This window comes from Gekko japonicus, unplaced genomic scaffold, assembly GCF_001447785.1.
Source record: "Gekko japonicus isolate JY-2015 unplaced genomic scaffold, Gekko_japonicus_V1.1 scaffold1029, whole genome shotgun sequence".
Classification (NCBI taxonomy): Eukaryota; Metazoa; Chordata; class Lepidosauria; order Squamata; family Gekkonidae; genus Gekko; species Gekko japonicus.
This window is the reverse complement of record NW_015167081.1, coordinates 555,053-579,033: the sequence shown is the minus strand read 5'-3', so window position 1 is coordinate 579,033 and position 23,981 is coordinate 555,053. Positions and strand designations below refer to the sequence as shown.

At 46.0% G+C, this 23,981-nt stretch overlaps 1 protein-coding gene across 1 annotated transcript in view; it reads left to right on the top strand.

The window, feature by feature from the left end:
* The window catches only part of CPNE2 (copine II), a 169,039-nt gene that overhangs the window by 79,198 nt on the left and 65,860 nt on the right, over nt 1-23,981 (top strand). Inside the window, exons 3-4 of the mRNA XM_015412816.1 lie at nt 5,803-5,982; nt 7,585-7,659. Coding sequence (XP_015268302.1) covers nt 5,803-5,982; nt 7,585-7,659 — 255 coding nt within the window. The remainder of the gene's footprint in view (nt 1-5,802; nt 5,983-7,584; nt 7,660-23,981) is intronic.

Sequence of the window (23,981 nt, the reverse complement as noted above, 5' to 3'; positions counted from 1 at the left end):
ACCCCTGTGTGCGGGGCTGAAACCCCAGTAGAGTTGGTGCCTGAACCAGGCTATATTGAACCCCACACTGGCTCACAACCTTGTGTGCCCATAGAGCCTGCACCGCTTCGCAGGTCTCAGCGTACGCGGCAAATGCCGACTTATCTCAAGGACTATGATTGCAATAAAGTGTTTTGGAATAGCTGATGTACAAAGGCATGACTTGACTGTATGTAAATAATAAAACAAGGGTATGTTGTTTTAACTTAGGGGGGAGGAATTGTAATGTATTGGAACGATTACATGAATCACCTCATAGGACTCCCATGTTAAGCTTCGAGCCAAACCAGGGCTCCTCTGAACGAACTTCCTATTGGTCGCTCTGCAACAGCGACCAATCAGAACTGTGCCATTCCCTGCGAGGGAAAGACTCCCATTGGTCTTTAACTCATCAATCTCATTGGTTGTTAAATGTAAATAGGCGTGGCTATATTAGCCCGGTAATGTTTAAAAGGAGGCTAGCTCCCAATGTTAAACTGTTCTGGTTTCTTACTGAGTTGAGTGCTTGTTCGTTACTTCCAATAAAGCTGAATCACTTGCTGAATCACTCTACGAGTCCTTTGTTAGCACGATCTAACAATCCCCAAACCTCTTCCCACCTCTGCAGTGGGGTCTTTGGTGGTGTATGCCAAGTTGGCTGCTTAGGGGAAGTGTGAGTCTCCCCGAAGCCATGGGTTCCCACCAATGCTCCCTCTAAGCTGTGGAGTCTTGTGAGCAAAAATTCCACTTTGTGAGCTACTGGCATTCAAGTTGTGAGCGAGCGGTTTGGCTGCTGCATAAATTCGTTTGCTCTGGGGCCATCCTTCCTGAGCTAAGACAAAAATCTGTGAGCTGGAGGCTAAAAAACTCTGAGCCAGCTCACAGTAACTCAGCTTAGAGGGAACACTGGTTCCCACCTTGATTTGCCATTCCTGCAGGATGGCTCTAAAAGAAGACTTCTGATCTAGAGTCAAGGCTACCTCAAGCAGGTCTCTGGAGAGATGGAATATATACCTGCTAAAAGAATGGGACAGCCCTTGGCGTGGCGTTTATTTCTTCTGATTCACATTATTGATCTGTCTTACAGTTTCATGTAGTCTGTATTCCTGGTCAGTGGGAAACGTGCCTTACAGCAACATTGTTAGTGTGCAAATGATTGGCCCTTCTGAAGAAGCACCCCCACACACACACTTCCTAGGCTAGGCCTTGCCACTCCCCCATAGCTCATAGAAAAGCTCTTGTGCAACAGCAGTTTCCTGAGAGAGGGTTGGTGGAAGACATTGATGGAAAGGTTCAGAACTGCCCTGGCCACTGTAAAGGGATTTCCAAGGCAGGCTTCCATAGATTGCCAACTCCATATTGGGAAATGCCATTGTGGCATCATTACAATGCTCCTTTTTTAAAAAATATTGCTCCTGTTGCTTGACCAAGCAGCCAGTGGGAGCCTGGTGGCAGGTAGTCTCCTGCTATAGAGAGAGATCTGGCCACCCTGCCCAGTAAGTTTCTTGGACACCTGGCTCTCCTGACACTTTTAACCGTTACACCATGCTGGATCTTTCTTAGGACCTAAGCAGACATGGCGAGTACACTGCTGCCTTTCCCCATGTCCCAGCCCTTCCCCATTTCCACATTATGGCTACCTGAATGCAAAGTGAGTTGTTGTGACTGTGCTCTGAATTGCCCTGCAGTCCATGTTGGGACTTCATATATAACGTTCTAGATGTTCCAAAGTAGAGCAGGGGATAGACAGATGCCTCTGCTGTGCCTTTTGTAATGTCTACTTAGATCCTTAAAAGGAGGGTAGAAGGTCATGGTCTCCTATGCTGCCTGTGCTTCCAGACGTCCTTTTGTGCTCAGCTTTCCTGCAGCAGAATTTATTCTTTTTAAGGCCAGTGAGAATGCAGGACTGTTTTAGGACAGGGCCTAGCTGCAGTGAACAAACCGTTCCCTCCAGAAAAGAAGACCACTGTCTTGAATCTCCCCAGACTGATCTGCATTAGTGATTCGGTATCTTAGTCTTTCTACTTCTTGAAATTGTCAGCATATTTTCCCTCTGCTGTGGAGTGTGGTGTTTTTGAAGGCTTGCACTAGCACGGGAAATCTCGTTCTGTTTGCCAAAAAACTGTCATTCTTCCTGCTTGACTTTTTCTAGGAATGTACCATTAATGAGATAAGCCAATTACATGAAAGTGAAACTTTACTGTAGCTCTCCCCCCCTCTTTCCCGCCTATAGCTGAGCAGGTGCCAGCAAGGCAGATGGAGTGAGCGGCATCGGTACGAGTTCTAGGAAGAGGCCCCATGCTAGATCCCTGCAAAATGCTGCTACCAGCCTGACAAGAAGTGGGAGGTGTGAGGGATTTTGCCCCTTCTCCTCCCTTGGTTCAGTTTTAAAAGTGAGCATGCAGAGAAGAATTAAGGTGCTCTGTAAAGCCAGGAAAACAGATCGTGTGGAAGTACATCCTGGCATCCAAAACAGCGCTGGCACATGGCAGATGAATATTGGACGCTGAGTTTGGAATCGCCGCCTGCTTGGGCTGTAACTGTTTGCATTGAGTTGCTTTTGACAGAGGGAAAAAAAGAGGGCCATTTTTTTTTGTTCTCCATAAATGTACGGTGTGAATGTCTCTTGTATGACTAAAAGGACCTGGTTACCATATGAAAACTTGCAGCCCGTAGTAGTGAAGGACTTCGAACAAAAGGAAGACAGGAAGTTGCCAGGGAATTTTAATCAGCAGTGGTTTGCCAGGAGAAGAGAATGGAAACAACGAACAACACCTGCTCTAGGAAAAATTGGGTGGTTTCTGGCCCTCAAGAGACTAGGCCTCAGCAAGATTGGGTCCTACAGATGCCACCTGTTCTCCCTCACTAACACTGTGTGCCTAGAAAGTTCCCCCCAGGCAGCCACATGGGTAGGGTCGCCAGCCTCCAGGTGGTAGCTGGAGATTTCCCGCTTTTACAATTGATCTCCAGGCAACAGCAATCCGTTCACTTGGAGAAAATGGCTGCTTTAGAAGGTAGACTCTATGGCATGATACCCCACTGAAGTCCCCCCTCTCCCTAAAACCTGCCGTCTTCCACCCCCAAAACCTCCAGGTATTTCCCAACCCAGAACTGGCAACTCTACACAGGGGGCCCTCTCCCTCCCTCTTTTAATTTAAACCCCTCTTAAAAACCTACCCCTTTTGTGAAGCTTTGCCCTGGCCTGTCCCCAGTTGAAATTAAGCCAAAGTATATTTCCCTTCCTTCTTTCCCACTGCTTCACTTTAAAGGCTGGGATTTCTGTATGTTACTTTATAAAGCGCCCTGTATGTTTCTGAAACAATGTGAGCCTCCTCTTCTGCAAAGGAAGGCTGCAGGCAGGACCAAGGCGTTACAAGCCGAACTGAGCAGTCTGTCTGGAAGTCCAAGCGTCTGACAGTCCTGGACAGAATTACAGCACATCTTTGAATAGAGACATGAAGTGCAGAACTAGACATGCTTCCCAGCTTTGCCTTTCTCACGTAACACTAATGTAGGGGCTGGAGGTCATTTGTGGGGCAGAATTAATGGATGGGGGGGGGACAGCTAACCTTTCCCCTGCCCACCTGTTGTGTTCTGTGAATCCCATCATTCTGCCACTTTAAACCTTCCACCCACAGACAGTCAGACTATGAAATAAGCCAGTGTAGTGTAGTGGTCAAGAAGAGCGTCGGATTGTGATCTTGGAGATGCAGGTTTGAATCCCCACTGTGGCCTGAAGCTCCTTGGGTGATCTTGGGCCAGTCATTCTCAGTCTAGCTTCTCTCATAAATTTGTTGTGAGGATACAGTGGAGTGGGGTATTGGTATATGCTTCTCTGAGCTACTTGGCTGTGGGCCAGAAACGTCAGAGGGCTTCATTGCAGATCTGTACGTCCCCCTGTCGTTTATTGTTGTCTACTGTTTCCATCCCTCTGCCTTCTACTGTCTTTATTCCACAAGCTGCTTTCGTCTTCCAGGCTCAATATGTACATGTCCTTTTGCCTTTCCAAGAAAATGGTTCTGATTATTTGTAGTGTGGCTCCAAGGTAGCTGCTCAGTGGCTCCAAGGTAGCTGCCCTTATGGAGAGCCCACATGGAGGAGGACCAGCGGGGTGGCTCTGGGCTGTTGCTGGCCAATCCGGTGCAGTGCTGAAAGGAATAACAGGAAGGCTTTTAGTTTTATTTAGCGTATTATGCGCTGAGGATCGGATCCTGAGATATAATAGAAATCTGACTTTTTAAAAAAGATTATTAACCCAATGTGGACATTGTCAGGGTGAAGAATAGTATGATATAAAGAGGACTTCCAGTGAGCCCCTCAATAATGGTGTCACTCTGATTTCCTCCCAGCTTATGCAGTTGGCACTGCAGATGCATATAAAGCAAACTGAATGGTTGTTTCAGCTATCAGTATTTCACCACCTTCCTGTTCACCATGGGTTGGCTTAAAAATAAATTTATATGCTACATGTTTATTTGTTCATTCATTGTTGTTGTTTTTTAAAGTTCAGACATGCTTTATGGGGTGGGGTTTTTTCTTGGTATAGGGGTGCCCCCCCCGTTGGGAAATTCCTGGAGATTAGGGGTAGAGCCTGGGGACAGTGGGGTGTGGGGAGGAACCGAAGGCTCTTTACACAGAGAGAGAGATTTGTTCCATTTGGGTGGTAGTCAGATGGCAGCCTTAACGCGATCTGAAAACGCTGCTAAATAATCCGTTTCTCCCTGAGACAGAATTTGTTCGCTCACACATTCCATCCTGGACCCATCACAATAACGCGATGAATCGATCAGATGCCTTCTCCCCCCCCCCTTTAAACTACGAGGAGAGCAAATCCAATACCTCATCCCGTTTCCAAGACAGTCCCCTCACACCCGCCATGTTTTCAGTTTTCCCGCCCAGGAAAACCGTTGGGATATGTCTGAGGAAAAAACAAGTTCCGGGGATGAGCTCTAGGGCAATACCGGCTGGCACAATGCGAGGGACTATTTTACCCTAGAATTCACCTTGGCACTTAGAACGGAGGGGTCTTTTTAAAATGATTTCGTAAACAAGGCAACAAGCAGGTAAACAAGGGGGAATTGTGTTAGACCAACCGGTTGGGTGACCAAGCACCAACACGGGAGTTTCACAGCCATCGGTCATATATGCACATATACGCATATGCGCACCTCGCTATGCCTTTAAAAATGGCTGAAGCTGGGGACAATTATCCCCAACTGCATGATTGCGTGACAGAGTGACCAGACATCCGGAGAGGTGCACGGAACCCGTAGAGAACTGTTTGAACCGGACTTAACCAGGTACCTGTTTAATCCAATTCAAACACAGGTGCCCACGGGATGCCGACTCCTCAATAACGGGGGGCAGATGTTGACGTCTAAACAGGCATTTTTAATCTGTCAGTTATTAGTACCAAAGCTGGATCAAAATGCATGTCTGACTGCACCCTAAGTGGAGTATAATGCCACAGGGTCAACCCTCCAAAGCAGCCATGTGTTCCAGGGGAACAGATCACTGTAGTCTGGAGATCAGTTGTAATTTCAAGAGATCTTCAGGCCACACATGAAGGTTTGTCAAACTCTCCCTGGCGACACTGGACTTTTCTGCAAAGCTGCAAAATTGCTCCCCCCCCCCCCGTCTCAAAGGTCCACATTGGAGAAGGGTGAATACAGTAAAGGCACTTGGAATCAGCCTCACTGTTCCAAGAACGTATTTCTTCCTCTTTACGTTGTTCAGTGGACCCACTGATCAATTCACTTCTCACCCTCACTTCTGTCCTTGTAGATCGACAGGACAGAAACAGCTGTGAACAACCTCAACCCAGCCTTCTCCAAGAAGTTCATCGTCGAGTACCGCTTTGAGGAAGTTCAGAAGCTGAAATTTGCTTTGTTTGACCAAGACAAGTCGAGTATGCAGCTTTATGAACACGACTTTCTGGGGGAGTTTTCCTGCACCTTGGGAACGGTGAGTTGTCGCTGCGTCCCATAATACTAAAATGTTTCATATCTGCTTCCTTCAAGCATTGCAGGCCCCTTGGCAAATTGATAGTAGTTTTGGCAATGAAAGAGAGCATTAAGTTGCCTTTGCGTGAAGGGGGCTTCTACCTGGAGATGATGCTCTGGGTAATTTCCGTTGCCACTACGAATGCAGAGGCATTTGTGTTTATTTTATTTTTTTATTCATTTATATCCCACCTTTCCCCCCATTGAGGACCCAAAGTGGCTTACGTCATTCTTGTCTCCTCCATTTTTTCCCTCACAACAACCATGTGAGGTGGGTTAGGCTGAGAGAGTGTGACTGGCCCAAGGTCACCCAGCAACCTTCTATGGCACGAGTGGGGATTCGAACCTGGATCTTCCGGATACTGGTCCAGCACTCTTAACAACTACACAGATTGGTAACAGAGTATCTACAAGGAAGTTTTTTTCCCCTTACCTCAGATACTACAGTTACCCATCCTTCTTTCCCACAGTTTTTTTTTTGTGTTTTTTTTTAATCAGCAATTGTAAAATTGTTATAATGTTATAGCAATCAATTGTCATGATCTTCAAGTTCCCCAGTTCTAAAAAAAGAAAAGAAACTCCCAGTGCATTTCTAGTCACCAGGGCCCAGCGGTGACATAAAGACAGTGAATGATGTAGTTAGGCCCTTGTGCCTGAGAAAACACAATCTGAAGTAGTTTGGTAGCTAAATGCAAGCCCTCACAATCCCATACAACCCTGAATCGAGCCCCCCTACTCCTGGCAGTACAGCCTTCTCAAGGGACTACGCCACCTTCATTTTCACATGAGTAACAGCTCCTTTGTAATCACCTCTGCTCTGTGTGAATATGTTCCCCAAACCTTCTTTTTGAGGGTTCTGAAGTGGGGCGTGAGGAGAATGTACAGCGTGCTGTGCTGATTGCTTTCTGAGGTGTTTGCTTGCTTGTATTTTGACCTTTGCTCCTTGGCTTTCTTAAGATTTTCCTTAATCCTTCTTATCCAGAGGTCTGAGAGCCTAGTGAATAGACTTCGAGGCGGATAATTTGGCAGTGGAGGAGAATGTCCGATTTTTCTCTCTTTTTAATTTTGTATTTACGTCAGACTGCTGTCGGCTTAGCTGGGCGGTCGTGATGCACCTGATTAATTCTGTGACTGGATTACGAGGAGTCACTGGTTCGTTCTGTGACCCTCTAGCAGCCTCAGTCACCGAGTGAACTAGAAAACCAAAGAGTTGGGGGGTAAATCCCTTGGCTTGAGGCATGAGGTGTCTGCCTGCTGAGATCAGGAAGAAAAGTCTGAACTACATTATGAAAATATCCCCTGTGGAGCTGTGCTATGAAAATGTCTGCTCCACTGTAGCCTTTCTGCCTCTCTTCTCAGCGGTAGGCAAACCTGAATGTTTTCCACACATTCCAGATTGACGTGATCGAGAACAGACTTCTGAACCAGGCACATTGAGTCCATGGCATGTCTGAGGCTACCAGCAAACACGTAGCTGAACAAGGATCTGAACTCCTTAGAACAAGCCTGTTGAACGCATTTTAGTATGTTACACACTTCACTTCTTTCCGTTCTCTTTCCTTAGATTGTCTCCAGCAAAAAGATGACAAGAGCCCTCCTTCTGGGAAATGGGAAACCTGCTGGAAAGGGAATGATTACGGTATAGTATCAAAGAGAAGGCTTGAATTCTGGATTTAAATCTCAGTCTGCAATTGGAAAACATTGTCCAAAGCAGAGCATTTGGGGGAGGCATTAATATTATTTAAAAGGTGTGCTTCATTTTGGCAGCACTCTTCCTTTTTTATCCTTATGATGTGGGCAAGGAAAATTGGATTCCTAGCAACTGTGAGGGGCAGGACAGAGATATGGGTGGGAGGTATAAGGTATGAGCTGTACCTTTCACAGGCAGGAAAAAACCCACACCTGGTTACTGAAGTCACTCCCAGACCCCAAATATATCCCTCTTAGACCTCAGTTGTATTACTTGTTCTTCTTATTATATGAAGCTCCTCTTCTGCCATTACACTGACCTTGCAAAAGACAAAAATAATAATAATTTTTTGATACAAAAATGCTTGATGATGACTGGAAATGAGCATCAAAATAGACGCTCACATTCTTAAAGAGTTAGGTCTGGGTTCCCAGCAGCTGACTCGCTTTTATTACAAAATAAAGGTAATAGGTAGTAAAGGTTTCCCTTGCTTGAAAGCCAGTCGAATCCGACTCCAGGGGGCAGTGCTCATCTCTGTTTCCAAGCTGAAGAGCCAGCACTGTCCGAAGACTTCTCCGTGGTCATGTGGCTGGCATTACTAAATGACAAGATGCGTGGAACGCTGTTACCTTCCCACCAAATTGGTACTTATCTATCTACTTGCAATTTCTTGCTTTCGAACTGCTAGGTTGGCAGGAGCTGGGACCAGAGACGGGAGCTCACTCCGTCATGCAGCACTAGGGTCTCGAGCTGCCGAGCTACCGACCTTCCAGTCTGCAACTCAGTGTCTTAACCTCTGAGCTACTGCGGCCCCTTTACAAAATAAAGGAGAACCCAAATGGGCTCAGAATGCTGCTCCGGGGAAGGAAGGCTCTTGCCCTCACCCAAGTCATTTCCCTGTGCAAAAAAACTGCTGCAGGGGAGTTATTTCCCCATTTTTGCTCCTCCATTGTCACAGAATACTTCACACAGAGCAGTAGAAATAGAGGAAATAGCCCCCCCCCCGTGCTGTTTTGGCACAGGAAAATTATGGGGGGCGGAGGGCAGGAACCCTTCCTCTCCCCCCCTCCCCCAGTGGCATCCCTAGCTCTTTTGGACTTTATTTTTTAAAATAAGCTGTAGTGTGGCTATGCAGAACACATATTTGGTCCAGAGAACCCCAGACCCAACTCTTTAAAAACCCAAAGGTCTGTAGAGTTTGGCTTTGAAGAAAGTCGGGTCCATGGGGCAAAAGTGAATGGCAAGGTCTACAGCAGGGAGAAGCTTTATATGCACGTTTGGGCTTCCACATGAGTAAGGAACTCCTGTATGAGTATGACTTGCAGAGCAGGGATACATATGCGCATTATCAGTTACACTGAAATGTTTGGGCTTGCAATCTTTATTTGGGGGTGCAGAATTTGGAGTTGTTCCACAGGGTGATCCAGAGTTCAGGCTTTATACTTATTATCCCTACCACGTAGCTCAGCGAAGCTGGGAGCCTTCCTCCAGCCGGAATTAGCACTCCTCCAATCTAAGTGGGGGAAGGGTTGCCAGCTTCACTGAATGGAGTGGCAGAGTACAGGCCATTTGTTCGCAGTCTTGACTTCTGCCTCACAGCACTCCAATGGTATACAAGAAGTCAAGACATAGTTCAACACGTTTGAGCCCCAACAATTTGTTAGGAAAAACTACGTTTCAGTTTTCCACAGTGGGAGCAGTTGATAGGCTTTTCACTGGGTAGTATCTAAAGTAGTTACATGATTGCAATTTTTAAAGGAAATCATCTGTCCAGAGAGACAGAGATGCATACCCCTACGCTAGTATATTTCTTCAGATTTTTGCGCTGTCTGCCTAATTGTGTCTGAGACCACACCAAGGTAAAAGGCCTGATTTGTGAGGATGATAGGCAGCCAGTTACTTGTGATACAAGGGCTGGGACTTCCTACCTAGCAACAGGTCTCTTAGCAACAAGTTTTCTTCTCTTGGACACAGAACTACGCCTTTTCCATCGTAGATGCGCCTGGCTAGTTCTGTAACTGAACAGAAGCAATCTCAGCTTCTAAAATATATGCTTACAAAATCAGGAAATGGACAGCTTGTTCTGCACTCATAGAATGAATATCATGAGTCAGAGGGTTCCCGTGATGTCGTACATATTCGACAGGTGGTCTTTAAACAGTGCCCTAGAATCCACCATCAGTCTTTCTAGTTTCCTGACACCATATTATAAAATAAAAAGTTGGAAGAGCCAGAATGTTTCAACCACATTCTGAACCGCAGGCGGTGTTATTTTTTTCAGTTTTACTTTTTAAATGTAAGCTAGAATGTGGCTTGCCTCTTCAACCATAGAAGCGACAGTAGTGGAACTTTCTGAGAAATTTCTTCCTTCTGTGTTTGGGTGCATATTGTGCATGCATGTACCTGCGTGCAATTTGCTGAAGGGAACCATTGCACAGTGACAGTGTCAAGTGATTCTGACACTGCAAGCATCTGATTTCCGCAAAGACTGTCTAAACAGAAATGCAGGAACCCCACTGTCTCTCCTGTTGGCTCCATAACAGCCCTGTATTGTTAAACAAGTAGCTGGCTCAATACGTTCATCAGCGTGTGCCCTCCCCCATTGCTCATGGAAGCATGTGCAGCTCCTGGTGGACCCATGGCTTGGAGGAATGGCATGTAAGTGCCAGCTGTCTCAAGCAGCATCCCTGCATGGAAGGTGTTGCAGACTCCCTGCCACTTATGTGACCGCAGCAGCTCTTTTCTTCTAACAGGCGTGGTTATACCAATGATGGAGGCCACCGTCCAGTGCAAAGTGTCATCAGTTATACAGACGAATGTGTAGGGGGGATTGGGATTGTGCCCACAGGCTTCTATCCCCAAATCCCGTGCAGTCAAGGCCCTGTTTGCATAGGCTGGGAGACAATGTATGAACTGTACCCCTGTTTTTTCAAGGTATGGATTAGTGTAGGTCCCAGTGCATGGAGAGTCCCAGTGTGGAGCAGAGTCAGCAGGCATGATAGAACTGTGAAAACGTAAAGGTGTGGAGCAGAGTCAGCAGGCATGATAGTAATTGTCTGTGGATTTATTTCTACACTTGGCAGCTGTCTGCACAGACCTGTTGTGTGGCGATCCCTCACAAAAGAACCAGTTTATACTATTTGAGCCCCCTCTGATTCCTGCCAGGCCTCGCTTTTCTCCTTAGCATTGGACAGTTCCACAAGGATGGCATGGTTTTCCCAACCCTTTCTTAAATGCATCTGTTTGGATCCAGCGATGCGGAAGCAGAAACTAACCCAGAACTAAACCGTCTTAGCACGGTAAAACTGCACTTGTATACAAGGGGATGTTACACAGTTACAAGCGTCATTCCTATGACGAGGTACATCTAAAAGCTGAATGAAATACATGTAAACCAAACCAAACACCGTGAGGCCATTCTCACATTAAATCACTTTACATTTAAATCGGTTTAAATTCCAATTTTTTAAGAAACATTGATTTGTATCCACCCTGGCAGATAATCACGTGGTACCTGCTTTACTTCTTCTTTTTCTTTGCGCTAATTAATGGGTTCTTTTCTTCTCCTGAACATCTGATAGCTGATGATATATTTGTGTGTGTGTGTGTTGTTTTCCCAGTCTGTTTTATTTCAAAGGGTTTGTTTTGAGAGCCTTATTCTTTGTAAACTGCCGTGGGGGCTTTATTATTTTCTTTAACAAAGTGGAAAGATGGGATATAATTGGTTGGGAGGACACCTGATAGATACCAACCTTGCTGAAGCGAAGGAGGTCTGGATGGAGTCCCCTGATGGGAAGCTGCCTCCGGCATCCCCTGCCTTGAGTTCTAACAGGAAATAAAATACAAATTAAGCAAATAAACAGATGCATTTTGAGAATGTTGCAAGTAGATTCTTCCACCATAATGTTGCAGTGGTCTCAGTAATTTGTTTAAAAAGCTCCAATAAATGTAGCATACAACACAGGAAGCAGCTGTTGTTAATTTTTAGTCCATGTGGATGGTGAAATGGAAAGGCTGAGTGTATGTCTATTTGTTCCTGTGGCTAGAAACTCTCAATGGCATCTTAGTGGGTATATTATTGATCACAAGTTTTGCTGTCTCAAAACTCTGCATTCAGGCTCTTCTCAGGCGGGTGTGCATGACCTCTATTCTCCCAAAGCAAAAAAGTGGGTGGTATAATGAACAATCCTATACCCACTGATTTGGGGTTAAGCCCCATTAAATTTTCCTTCTGACTGAATGTGCAAAAGGGGTCACCCTCCAAAAGGGGCCCCTTCCTTAGCATTTGTGAGATAATCTGATTTGAGCCATGCTGAACCTAGAACAAGATTGTGCATTGGAGAAGAAGGAGCCACCCCCAATTAAATTTTCTTATACATTGCCATGGGGATCCTGCGGGACTGAGGGGCAGGGCAGAAATAAAATCCACTATATACATTGACTCTGGTGTCACCTGTCAGGTGCATGTGGTCTCTGATGGTAGTACCATGCCCAGTATTTCCTGCACTACAATCCTTCCCTCTATTACAAGTGATTTTGATTGCATGGGTTCAGTAGGAAATAGAAGGCACACACTCACAATACAGTGGGTAGGACCAGCTGTAATTGCCAGAGTAAGGGCATCTTACTCTGGTATAAAAGAGGAAGAGTCCTGTAGCACCTTAAAGACTAACACAGCTACCCATCTTGATCTATCTCAATTGATGCTATGCCTGTGGAACTCCCTGACCTAGAAGGCTCCTATTATCTCCTTGCATTTAGCCTTCTAGAGTTCTCTTAAAGGTATTTTGGTCCAGAGGGAATTTGTAATATATAAAGGGACCTTTTCTCCTGCTGATACTTATTGGGGTTTTTTAAACTACTCTCTATCAGTTTTGTTGCTTTTGTTAGTCTATTTTTCTCTAGAAGCTTCTCAACCTGTAGCTGGCAACCCTAAAGTCAGGTTATGGATTATTTCAGTCTACGTAGCCTAGAGGAAGTCAACAGATTGCTGACAACTGTATGCCCTACCACTTGCAGCCTTGACCTGTGCCCATCGTGGCTAATTAAAGCCGGCTGTGATGGGTTCTGAGGTGCCCTAAGGGAGATCATCAACAAGTCCCTCTCTGAGGGACTGTTCCCTAGGGCACTTAACGAATCGGGGGTTCGCCCTCTCTTTAAAAAACCATCCTTGGATCCAGCTGAATTGGCAAATTACCAGCCAGTTTCCTATTTGCCCTATTTGGGCAAACTAATTGCGAGGGCGGTGGCGATTCAGCTGCAGAGCTTTATGGATGGCACTTCCATACTGGATCCCTTCCAGTCTGGCTTTCGCCCAGGCCATGGGACAGAGATGGCACTGGTCGCCCTCATGGACAACCTCCAGAGACATCTGGATCGGGGTAGGTCGGTGGTGGTGCTGTTGTTAGACGTCAGCAGCGTTCGACGTGGTTGACCATCAGCTACTGATCCACCACCTTGTCGACACTGGGGTTCAGGGGTCTGCCTTGCAGTGGCTTTCCTCCTTCCTTCCGGGTCAAGGACAAACTGTGGTGTTAGGGGAACAGCTGTCCCAAAGGCATCCACTGATTTGCGGAGTGCCTCAAGAGGCGGTGCTTTCCCCAGTGTTATTTAACATTGCCTGGAGGCGTGGGCTGGGATGTCACCACAATGTGGACGACACCCAGCTCAATCTGATGTTGGGCGGCCAGTCTGATTCTAAACCAGAAGATCTCGACCTGGTATTACAAGCTGTGTCTGGATAGCTTAGACTGAGCGGACTGAAATTGAATCCGACGAAAATGGAGGTCCTGTGCCTGAGTCGAGGTGGTCCGGGGTTAGGAATCCCACTCCCAACCTTCGATGGTGCCAGCGCCAGAGGTTAGAAGTCTGGGAGTGCTCTTGGATGCCTTCTTAACAATGGTGGCCCATGTAGCAGCCACTGCTGTCAGCCTTTTACCATCTTCGACTGATTAGGCTGTTGGTTCCCTTCCTTGACTTGGCAACAGTGATCCATGCGATGGTCACCTCGAGATTGGACTACTGTAATGCTCTCTACATGGGAGTGCCCTTGTTCCAAATCTGAAGCTAGAGCTAGTGCAAAATGCTGTGGCCAGGTTTCTATTGGGCTTCCTTGCATGGGATCACATCCAGCCTGCGCTGAAAGCCCATAGCATACTGAATTCACTTCAAGGTGCTGGTTCTTACCTTTAAAGCTCTATATGGTCAGGGACCTACACGCCTTTCCCCACATGTTTCCCAGAGAGCACTGTGTTCAGGGTCTCATCATCGTTTAACCCTTCCTGGTCCCCAAAACGCCAGGCTAGCCACGACCAAGGCCAGGGCCTTTTCAGTGGCAGCTCCGTACTGGTGGAACAAGCTCCCAGAAGACATTAGGGCCCTGCGCGACCTCCTACAGTTCCACAGGGCCTGCAAGACAGAGCTCTTCCACCAGGCTTTCAACCAAGGAGCCGCCAATAACTGAATACTGACCAAGGCCCTGTCCCCTAAACTTACAATTGGCAGCCTGTGCACCGCCAGCATATATGGATGGAGGTAATAGCTCTAACTTCAATGCTGATCGTATCATATTATGACTGATCTACTAATATATTTCTCTATCACTATAAACAGTAATTTGATACTGTTTAGTAGCACTTTATGAATTGGTTTTATAATTAATTTGTTTTATGTATTTTAACTTTATATGTAAGCCTCCCTGAGCCTGTTTTGGCAGGAAGGGTGGGGTATAAATTGAATGAATGAAAGAATAAATAAATAAATAAATATCTGAGGAAGTGAGTTCTGATTCACAAAAGCTCATACTGGAATTAATGTGGTTAGTCTTTAAGATGCCACTGGACTTCTGTTTTGTTTTATATTTTAATCTGCCCTTCTTGGTCTTCACTGTTGATTTTGTAGACTAATAGATGAAACGACATCATCTAGACATGCAGTGCATGATGCTCGTTCATTGACACATGGCCTGCGTACCTTTGACTGGGAAAAACTAAGTGCGACGAAACTGAAAATGGCATGTAAATAAAGTATTGTAGGATGGATTTGCTCAAAGAAGAAGCAAAACTAAAATGGATTTTGGGAGTCCAAACAGTCAGGATGAAAACTTGAGAAACATCCCCACCTTTTCCGAATCTAAAGGCCAAACTCACAGTAGGTTTTTTGTCCAGATTGCACCAGAGCTGTGCCTGCTTTGTTGTGCAAATTGCTGCCCGCTCTGATTTGTCTCATCCCTTTTCCTGATCAGGCACAGTCAATTAATGCCACCTCTTCTCAGCATGGCTTCCCCCTGCACACAGTCAGTCCCCAATCAAGCAGGAAATTCCACTGGTAGGAAACAAGGCCAACTTGCATAAAAGTTTTTCCCCCTAGCGCCTTGGCAAGTTCAAAGCCAGCTGCAGAGTTGTGAAACTAGTTCAAAGTTCAACAGAGGCCCTTGTATTCCTACCCTGTACCCTGTATGGAACAGGAGCCCTGTGTAGCTCATGCTATCGCGCTACATCACCTTGGTCACAAAAGCTTTTAAGCCACTTACAGAGCAGAATACAATTAAAGGCAGGGATTGGTGGAAGGGATAGCATTCGATTCTGTAAGTCACACGGCCTCTGTTCATATCGCACACAACAAGCTCGTTGGGGGGCAAGCTCTGCTTCACACATTTCTCTTTTTGCCAAAAAGGATTTCTGCAAGGAGTGGGGAAATATCCCTTTAAATATGCTCATCTGCTGCAATTAGAGCATTGGGGAAGGCATATGGTACCGTCCTTTCATGCTTCTATGAAAGTGCAAGCACATTAAAAGATCTCTACAAAAATACTTCAGGTTTTTTATGTCCCATCGTTCTTCGGTGGAGTTCAATGTGGGGGAGTGCATCAAGCTTCCAAGAAGTCTCCCATGCGGGTACTGACCATACCTGGACATGTTAACTCCAGCAAGATTATTGGATCTGTCCTCAGATGATATTATTAGTCCTCTGGTTCTGATTTGTTTTTGTTGCATTTATATCCTCGTGTTCAGAAAACTCAAAGTGGTCTATATAAGGACCCCCGGGGGGGTCCCCAGCACAAACACTGACCACCCTCAGACAGAATTAACTTCAGCAAGATTTCTGTATCACATAACTTCAGACTATCCTTTAGGACTGTAAACTTGCTGTGCAGATAGAGAAAAAGGGAGGGACTGTGTCACTTTCAGACAAGTGTCATGATAGGGCTTGGGGTAGGTGGTTTCAGGTTTCCTCAGCAGACCTGAAGATCACTGGGTGACCTCTCTCTCTCTAGCCCAACTCTACTGCATATGAGTCCACCCAGGTCCCATCAAGCATGGGTCCTATGAACTTGGAGTTCTCCACTGAAATTTATACTCCCAGGCTCATGGGGGCCCAATTCAGATTGGGATTGTGGTTCATGGGAAGAGGGGGCTTAAGCCTCCCCCATTGGGCCCCGGGAGCTGCTGTTTGTTGCATTATGGAAAATGACATGTAGCTCATAGGTATGTCTTCAGCATCCCTCACCCAGGTTGTTGTGAGGATGCCGGGGGTGGGCGAAGAACTAAGTATGGTGTCCTGAGTTCCTTGGAAGAGAGGTATGATTAAATAACATTCTAAGATGGTTCTGGGTGACGAGAGAGCTTTGCCACGGGTTTCCCCTGCATCCCTGAATCTGCTTTTAGTGACAAGTGGCTTGGACTTCCTTCCTCTTTTCAGGTTTTCTTTGGCAAGTGGGTTTTGTTGTGTGATCTCACTAATGACTGTAAGATGAAGTCCAAAAGGTATTTCTCCCAGGACAAATGGTTAACAACCCTCTGAGGTTCCATTTTTCCATCCCCCCCATAGCAGTTGGTGGGCTTTTCACTGGCATCGCTGTGATTTATCTCCACTATCACAAGGCTAGTGTCTCTGCCTTTTCTACCAGCTTCACCTTTACGTAGAAAGTCCTGTTTCCTGTATTGCCCTGTCCTGCTATTTGACCTTTTTGGGTACACTTATCTAGCTTCTTTTGACATCCTACTGTTCATTGCCTCCAACTGCCATATGTCTACTTTATCATTATTTTCATTTGCGAGGACAGTATCAGGGCTGGAACGCTGGAGGCAGCAACTATGAGACCAGGCAGGCAGTTCATCTGGGAAGAAGGTGGTCCATTAGGCCAGGAAAGTAAAGAGTCTTGGTCAATTGATTCCCCAAACAGAGAAATTACTCCAGGCCAGAGTGCAGTGCTTTATATGACCTGGTGGGACGCTATTGGTCCCTTGAGCCACCTGACCTTTGCTTGAGTGGCTAAGGGCTCTGCCCAGGCCCTTCTTGCTGTTCACTCTTGAGTAAGAGGGAGATGAAAATACCTTTTACCTGGACTCATGGGGAAAGGGAGCTAGTATGGTATACTAGTTAGTTTTTCAAGCCAGGATCTGAGAGATCCCAGTTCAAATCCACACTCAGCCATGGAAACTTGCTGGGTGACCTTGGGCCAGTCACACATTCTCAGCGTAACCTACTTCACAGGGTTCTTCTGAGGATAAAATGGAGGAACAGAGTCAGGCCAGGTATCAATTAAATAGATGTGGGATATAAATTTTTAATGATTAAATATATGCGGTCAGGAAGCAGTCCCAATGTTGCTGACCCCATAGCCCTCTCTAGTCGTAGCTGCAAAACAATCCAGTGGACATCTGTGTTGCCAAAGTGCAGCAGAAAGCTGGCTTATACTTCCCTCCTTTGACTAGCTATTTTAGTGGCTCTGAGAATCAGATGTCTCCCACCCACCCCAAATCTCTAATTTGGCTCCCCTTACAGGCTTTTATATCACACCTCTCGGTATTGTCTCGGCACTTCTTCCTAGGCTCTGCCTTCTTAAGCCTCTTGCTCTCCTCTGTTTACATGCTTCCCTCAAATTGCCAGAAGTGAACTTAGTAAAAATGGATGGCTTGGTTTGAGATTTGAGGGGGGGGGGTGAGTAAGATCTGTATGGCTTCAAGCCAAGATGGAAGAGCTCAGTGGCCTTTTTTCTCTCCCCTGCTCCAATGCTCAACGAATTTACGTTTTGCCTTCCGAGTGCTTTTTCCCCTCACTGGCTTGTCTTAACGGTCTGCTGCTTCAGGCATCCCCCAGGTAGCAAAAGCTTTAATAGACACATCCTCTCAAGTCAGGAAAAGGCTTGCAGCCTGGCATTCTGAACACGCATCGTACACAGCTCTCCCGTGAAAACCTGCTTGGCTTACTGATCAAGGCAGCATATCCCTTCCATATATTTGGATGGCACCTTTAATTTGCTGCATGCTCTGTGGTGTTTGTTAGGAGCAGTAACCTCTATTAATCTGGAGCAATTGAGTTCATTTCCTGAACATCTAGAATCCTGACTTCAGGCTCAGACGGGGGCAGATGAAGCCCTGAAGGTGGCAAGGCTGTCCTTGCTGTACATCAAAGCCTAGAGGGCCTCAATCCCCCTGCGCAAGTAATTGGAAGTGATGGCAAGGAGACCCCCAGGGATGATTAGGACGGATTAAGGTCAACAGAGAACCATTTTGAAGTGAGCTAAAACCTTTTTGACGACCCCCATTTTAGAGGGGGACGATTTCACCTTTTTGCAGCATGCTGTATTTCCTGGTCTTTAATCACATTTGCCCTAACAACAGCCCTGTGAGGTGGTACACTGTTGTTCCTATCCTTTCCTCCCCTATTCTATAAGCGAAGAGCAGGGGCTGTTAAAGATCAAGAGCCAAGGTCATGAGGCTCACCTACCTCACAAAGCACCTGTTGTGGGAGAGGAAGGGAATGTGATTGTAAGCTGCTTTAAGACGCCTTACAGTAGAGAACAGCAGTGTATAAAAACCTTCTCTTCTCTTCTCTTCTCTTCTCTTCTCTTCTCTTCTCTTCTCTTCTCTTCTCTTCTCTTCTCTTCTCTTCTCTTCTCCCTAGCATGAGTCCAGCCAGTCAGGGATCACATACTGAATGTGGGAATGCCAAATAGTTTCCTAGTAGATCAGATCTCGCTTTATACTGCTGCTACTGGGGGTAACAGATGCAGGGTCAGAGGGAGCACAGTGCTTTTTACGTCCACCATCATAACCAACTGGAGATCACGTATCCTACTGACTATATCAGCAAGGCCAAATAACCCCATTCAGGGAAATGTTTTCTGTGAGGCACAAGTGGTTCATTACCTTTTGTAGCTATCGTTGAAAATCAGCTAGACAGAGGCACCTTTTGTCAGTAGCAAAAAAGATTAATGAAAAAGCCATTCCCTGTTTTTTGGCTCATCCCTCGTCAAGGGTAGACAAGGTTGCAGTAAGGTTGATGGTCTGATTAAAGTTAGTGGTACCAAGGAAACGTGCAAGCAAAGAGAACTGGGCTTGGAAGCGATGTAGTCTGCCCAAGGAGCAGTGGGAAGTGGGAAGTGAAAAACAGGCTTAAAAATCACTCTTGGAACTTGAGCCAAAGGTTAAGCTAATATCCTGCTTGCTGGCCATGAATAGGGAGCCAATTTTTCAATCATCAGGCTAGCTGTTTGTCAATCTGTTTGTGGCAGTTTAGCAGGTTGCTTTGTGTATTTCTTCCTAACCACCCAATACAGTGCAATTGGCTTTTTGCTCATGTGTTGTTCTTGCACAACCTGAGTTCTACTAGCCCCTGTCATTGTTGTGTAACTGCCCCATTCAGCATTTAGTTGTCTAAACAGACAATTAAATCAGTTGCAGATCATATAAATAAATGCTGTTTGTTATTAAAACCCTACCATTTTGTGTTTGTCAAAGTAGTCCCCAGTGATGCTCACGGCTGCCAATTATTTTGGATCGGCAGCATCTTTTAGGGGAAAAGATGCAAACCTGTTCAGTAGGCATTTGCGGCTGTTTGCCATGAACAGAAGGGACCAGGTGACTGGCTCATGCTTGATCAACTTCTTCAGACATAGAATCTAGTGGGTAGCCGTGTTGGCCTGGAGCAGCAGAACAAAGTTTGTGTCCAGTGGCACCTTGAAGACCAACAGAGTTTTATTCAAGGTGTAAGGTTTTGTGTGCATGCACACTTTGCCAGACACAAGTGTGCGTGCACACAAAAGGTTACACCTTGAATAAAACTTCATCGGTCTTTAAAGTGTCACCGGACCCAAACCTTCTAACTTAGTGAGTTTGACTGTCAACCATGTATGGCAAAATTCACACCATCTCTACTCAACCAAGGCCAGATTGACTGTTCTTGCTGAAAAAAGGTCCTATATCTGACTCAGAAGTACTTGTAGCCAGAGCCGGGTCAGGAGAGGCCAGATAGGTCAAGGGAAACCAATCAGCTGCCTGAGAGGGTGGGGTCTGGAAGAGTAATAAGGTCCTATTCTTCTTCTGCTCTGCAACGTTGAGTGGTGTACCATGAAGGGAAGAGGATCCTGGCGTGCAGTGCCCACACACCTCGATCAAACCCTTTGGAAGTGTGTGATGCAGATATATCAGCCACTTCATGACTCTTGATGCAATAATCGTGTGCTCTAATGAAGCACTTTGTTCTCTAAGTTGTCATTTTGGTGGTGTTTTGTTTTTTCATGTGATGCTAGGTTTTTTTCATTTCTGTATGAAATGGTGGAGCAGTCTACTCAGAGGGCAAGGGGTTGTACTGTGTGTGTGTGAGAGAGCTCTTCTTCAAACTTTGACCTCGATGTGCCACTAGACTGCATCTCTGAGTACTGGCCAGCTGTTGAGAGAAAAGCTGCCTGGGGGTTTATTAGGAGAGGGCAGCTAAACGGCCAGCTCTTTGGAGATGATCGGAAGCCACGCAGTCAGGCAGCTGCCAGCTCCTGTGGGTGGCTTGGCTCCATGCGAAGCAGACATCATGGAAGCTAGCCGAAGAAGGCCAGCAATACAATTGCCTCCTCCAGTGCAGGCTGCGCTTTCTCTGTTAGCAACCATAGCGGTGCTCTTAAACTCTTAGTAACTGAGCTTTTCCTCCCACTGAAAGAGAACCCGAGAGCAAGTGCCTTTCAGAGGATCTGGCAGCTTTTAAAAACTTTGAAAGCATGCTTTCGCACCATGCATTTAAAAAAAAAATCAGGACAGTGAAAATAATAACAATAGTGCCACCATTTATTGATCAGGGGAAAGGTGAGGGTTTGTAGCACCTGATGAAGATGGCTCTGTGGTGGAGCTCATGTCTTGCAGGAGATCCCAGGTTCAGCCCCCAGGATCTCACATAGGAGGCATGAGTCCCCGAAGAGTCACTGCCAGTCATTGTTAGGCAACCTAATAGGTTAGATCCAACCAGCAGGTGCAAAGGGGAGAAGGGGGATCTCCTTTGACCCTGTAAAAAGCTATGCTGGGAATCATGGAACCTGCATGGACAGAAGGTATGCCAGACCAGGGTCTGTAGCAGTGTTCCCTCTAAGCTGAGTTAGTGTGAGCTAGCTCACAGTTTTTTAGCCTCCGGCTCACACATTTTTGTCTGGGCTCAGGAAGGATGGCTCCAGAGCAGACTAATTCATGCAGTAGCCAAATCGCTCGCTCACAACTTTAATGCCTGTAGCTCACAACGCAGAAATTTCACTCACAAGACTCCGTGACTTAGAGGGAGCACTGGTCCGTAGTAATGAAGGGAATTAGGTGAGGTTGAGTGGAAAAGCTGGATGATTATCTTGTTGCCAGAGGCAGAAGTTATGGGGAGGGGAGGAGGACCGTGGCCAGAAGGTGGACCTTCTCAAGGTGCAAGCAACAAGTTGTGTAGTTTTATGGCAGGCAGGGGCATGGGATTAGGTATCTATGGTCACCTGATTCCCAGGCCCAGGAGGGTTCTGGTAAGTGGTATTAGTGTTCCAGCTAGAACTGCCTGCAGTCCCTTCCTTCAACCAGCAGCCCTGGTGATCTGAGCATTGGGGATTTGGTGGTTCATGACTCCCCATCCCAGCTCCTGGCTTGAGTGCTGCAGTGCCTGGCACTTCTGTTGTCAGCCCGCCCGCCTCTTGCTGCTACTACTTAATGTTTATTTAGCAAGAAGGGGTGCTGTGTGGGACATAGAAGTGACAGGCAGTTCCAGACTTAGTGGGTGGAACAGAAGAACATGCCAAGACGTTGGCAAACATTCTCCACAATCGTGCTCCTCTTGAGTGAGGATAGAAATCACGGCATGCAGAAAGATGACCGGCAGTTAGATTGGTTGGCAGCTTGAGGGCTAGTAATGCTGCTTCTCCTTGCTGGCTTGGGGCCATCCTATCTGTGGTGTGCAAACCTACAAGGCCATAAGAACCCCACTAGATCAGACCAAAGGTCCATTTGCATGTCATGGTTATCTTATCCATCTCCCCCCCCTTTTTTTTTTCTTTGCTGGAAAAGCCACTTCAGAAATGGGGGCAGGGGAGGCGAGGTTAATTTTTTTCTTGCATATTGTATCTTCCTTGCATATTGTATCTTTCCTTGCGTATTGTATCTCCACATTTTTCAGCAAGAAAAGGGGCAGTGCTTTGGATATACATGTTTGCATTTCTTGAATTGCTTGGCCCACTCTTGCATGTATGCCAAAGTAAATGCAAAAGCTTATTTAACCTCATCTTCTCCAGTGAGAGCAAGCATAGTATTTATTTTATTTTAATATTTTTATTTTATTGGGTTTATATCCCGCCCTATCCCAAGACGGGCTCAGGGTGGCTCACAACACTTAGATATAAACAAACAACAGTAACAGTAAAAATAAGCGACAGTCAAACAGCAATAAGCAGACAATAGAACTAGATGGCAATAAACCGAATGGAACTCCAGGGCAGTCCTTAGTGTCTCTTGCAGGATGACTAGGCCTTACTATGTGCACCACAGTGCCCAGCATTCCTATGTTTACAGTGTGCAGCACCAGTCTTGCCAAATCCCACTACCCACCATATTATATTACGCCGCTTCCCCCCCTCCTACACATTGCTGGGAGCACAGCTGGCCCTGCCCAGCAAATGGATTTCCTAAGTCAAACTGGAAACCAAAGGGTGCATGCTTGCTTTCTTCAGTGGACTGTGTATCCTGCAGTCCATTTCTTCCATCCTAAAAGCTACAAGAGTAGAAGTGTTGCTTTTAAAAAACTTGGCAGCCCAAAGCTTGTCAGAGCTTGGAAGCTAAGCAAGGTTGGCCACAATATTTGGATGGGAGACTACCTAGGAAGAGTTGGGTCGTCACATGGAGGAGAGGAGTGGCAAGCCCCCTCTGCTTCTCGCCCGTGGATGGGGTAAACATGAGTTGATTGTGACTGAATCGTACTTCTTCACAAACAAGCAAAAACGCCATGGTATCCAAAGATCTAGTTCCACTTGCACATAAGAACATAGGAAGAGCCCTGCTGGGTCAGACCAGTTGGTCCATCTAGTCCAGCATCCTGTCTCACACTTTGGCCAACTGGTTCCTCTGGATGGCCAGGAACAGAGCATAGAGGCCAAGGCCTTCCCTTGATGTTGCCTCCTGGCCCTGGGATTCAGCTCTTTAGTGCTTCTGAATGTGGAGGCTCCCCTCTGTCACCAAGGCGAGTAGCCTTTGATAGATTTCTCTTCCAGGAATCTGTCTAATCCCCTTTTAAAGCTCTTTATTCCTGCATCCATCACTGCATCCTCTGGCAGCGAATTCCACATTTTAATCACTCGCTCTGTAAAGTAGTATTTCCTTTTGTTCGTCCCGAACCTACCTACGGCCTAATAGTTTCATTGGATGACCTTGAGTTCTAGTATTTGGGGAGAGGGAGAAAAATTTATCTTTCTCAACTCTTTTTACCCCGTGCATAATTTTATAAACCTCTATCATGTCTGTCCTTAGTCGTCTCTTTTCTAAACTGAAAAGTCCCAGACTCTCTCACACAAGATGGGAAACTATTGAAAAGTATTCCAGTGCAAAAAGGAGTCAAAGAAAGTTGCCTTTTGGCTCCCTTCTTATTTAACATCTATGTTAACTCCTTAATCACATGCCTTCATTCAGTTGATACTCATGCTCCCTCATTCTCAGGTAGCTGAAAGGTTCCAATTTTAATGTATGCTGATGATGCTGTTCTTTTATCCCAGACAAGGATTAGCCTGAAGCGAGCCCTGATAAAATTTAAAGAGCAATGTGACACCGAATTACTATCTATTAATTTCGCTAAAACTAAAATTGTCAATTTTGGTAACTCATTCAAGAAGTTCAACTGGAATATTAAAGGAAATGCCATAGATCAGGTTAAGAACTTTAAATACTTAGGCATTACCTGGCAGAGAGAAGTGCAAATGCCATTCTTAGATTATTTAGAAGGAAAGGTGCAGGGTTTCTCCCCACGGCCTTAAAAGCTTTCCAGGCAAAATC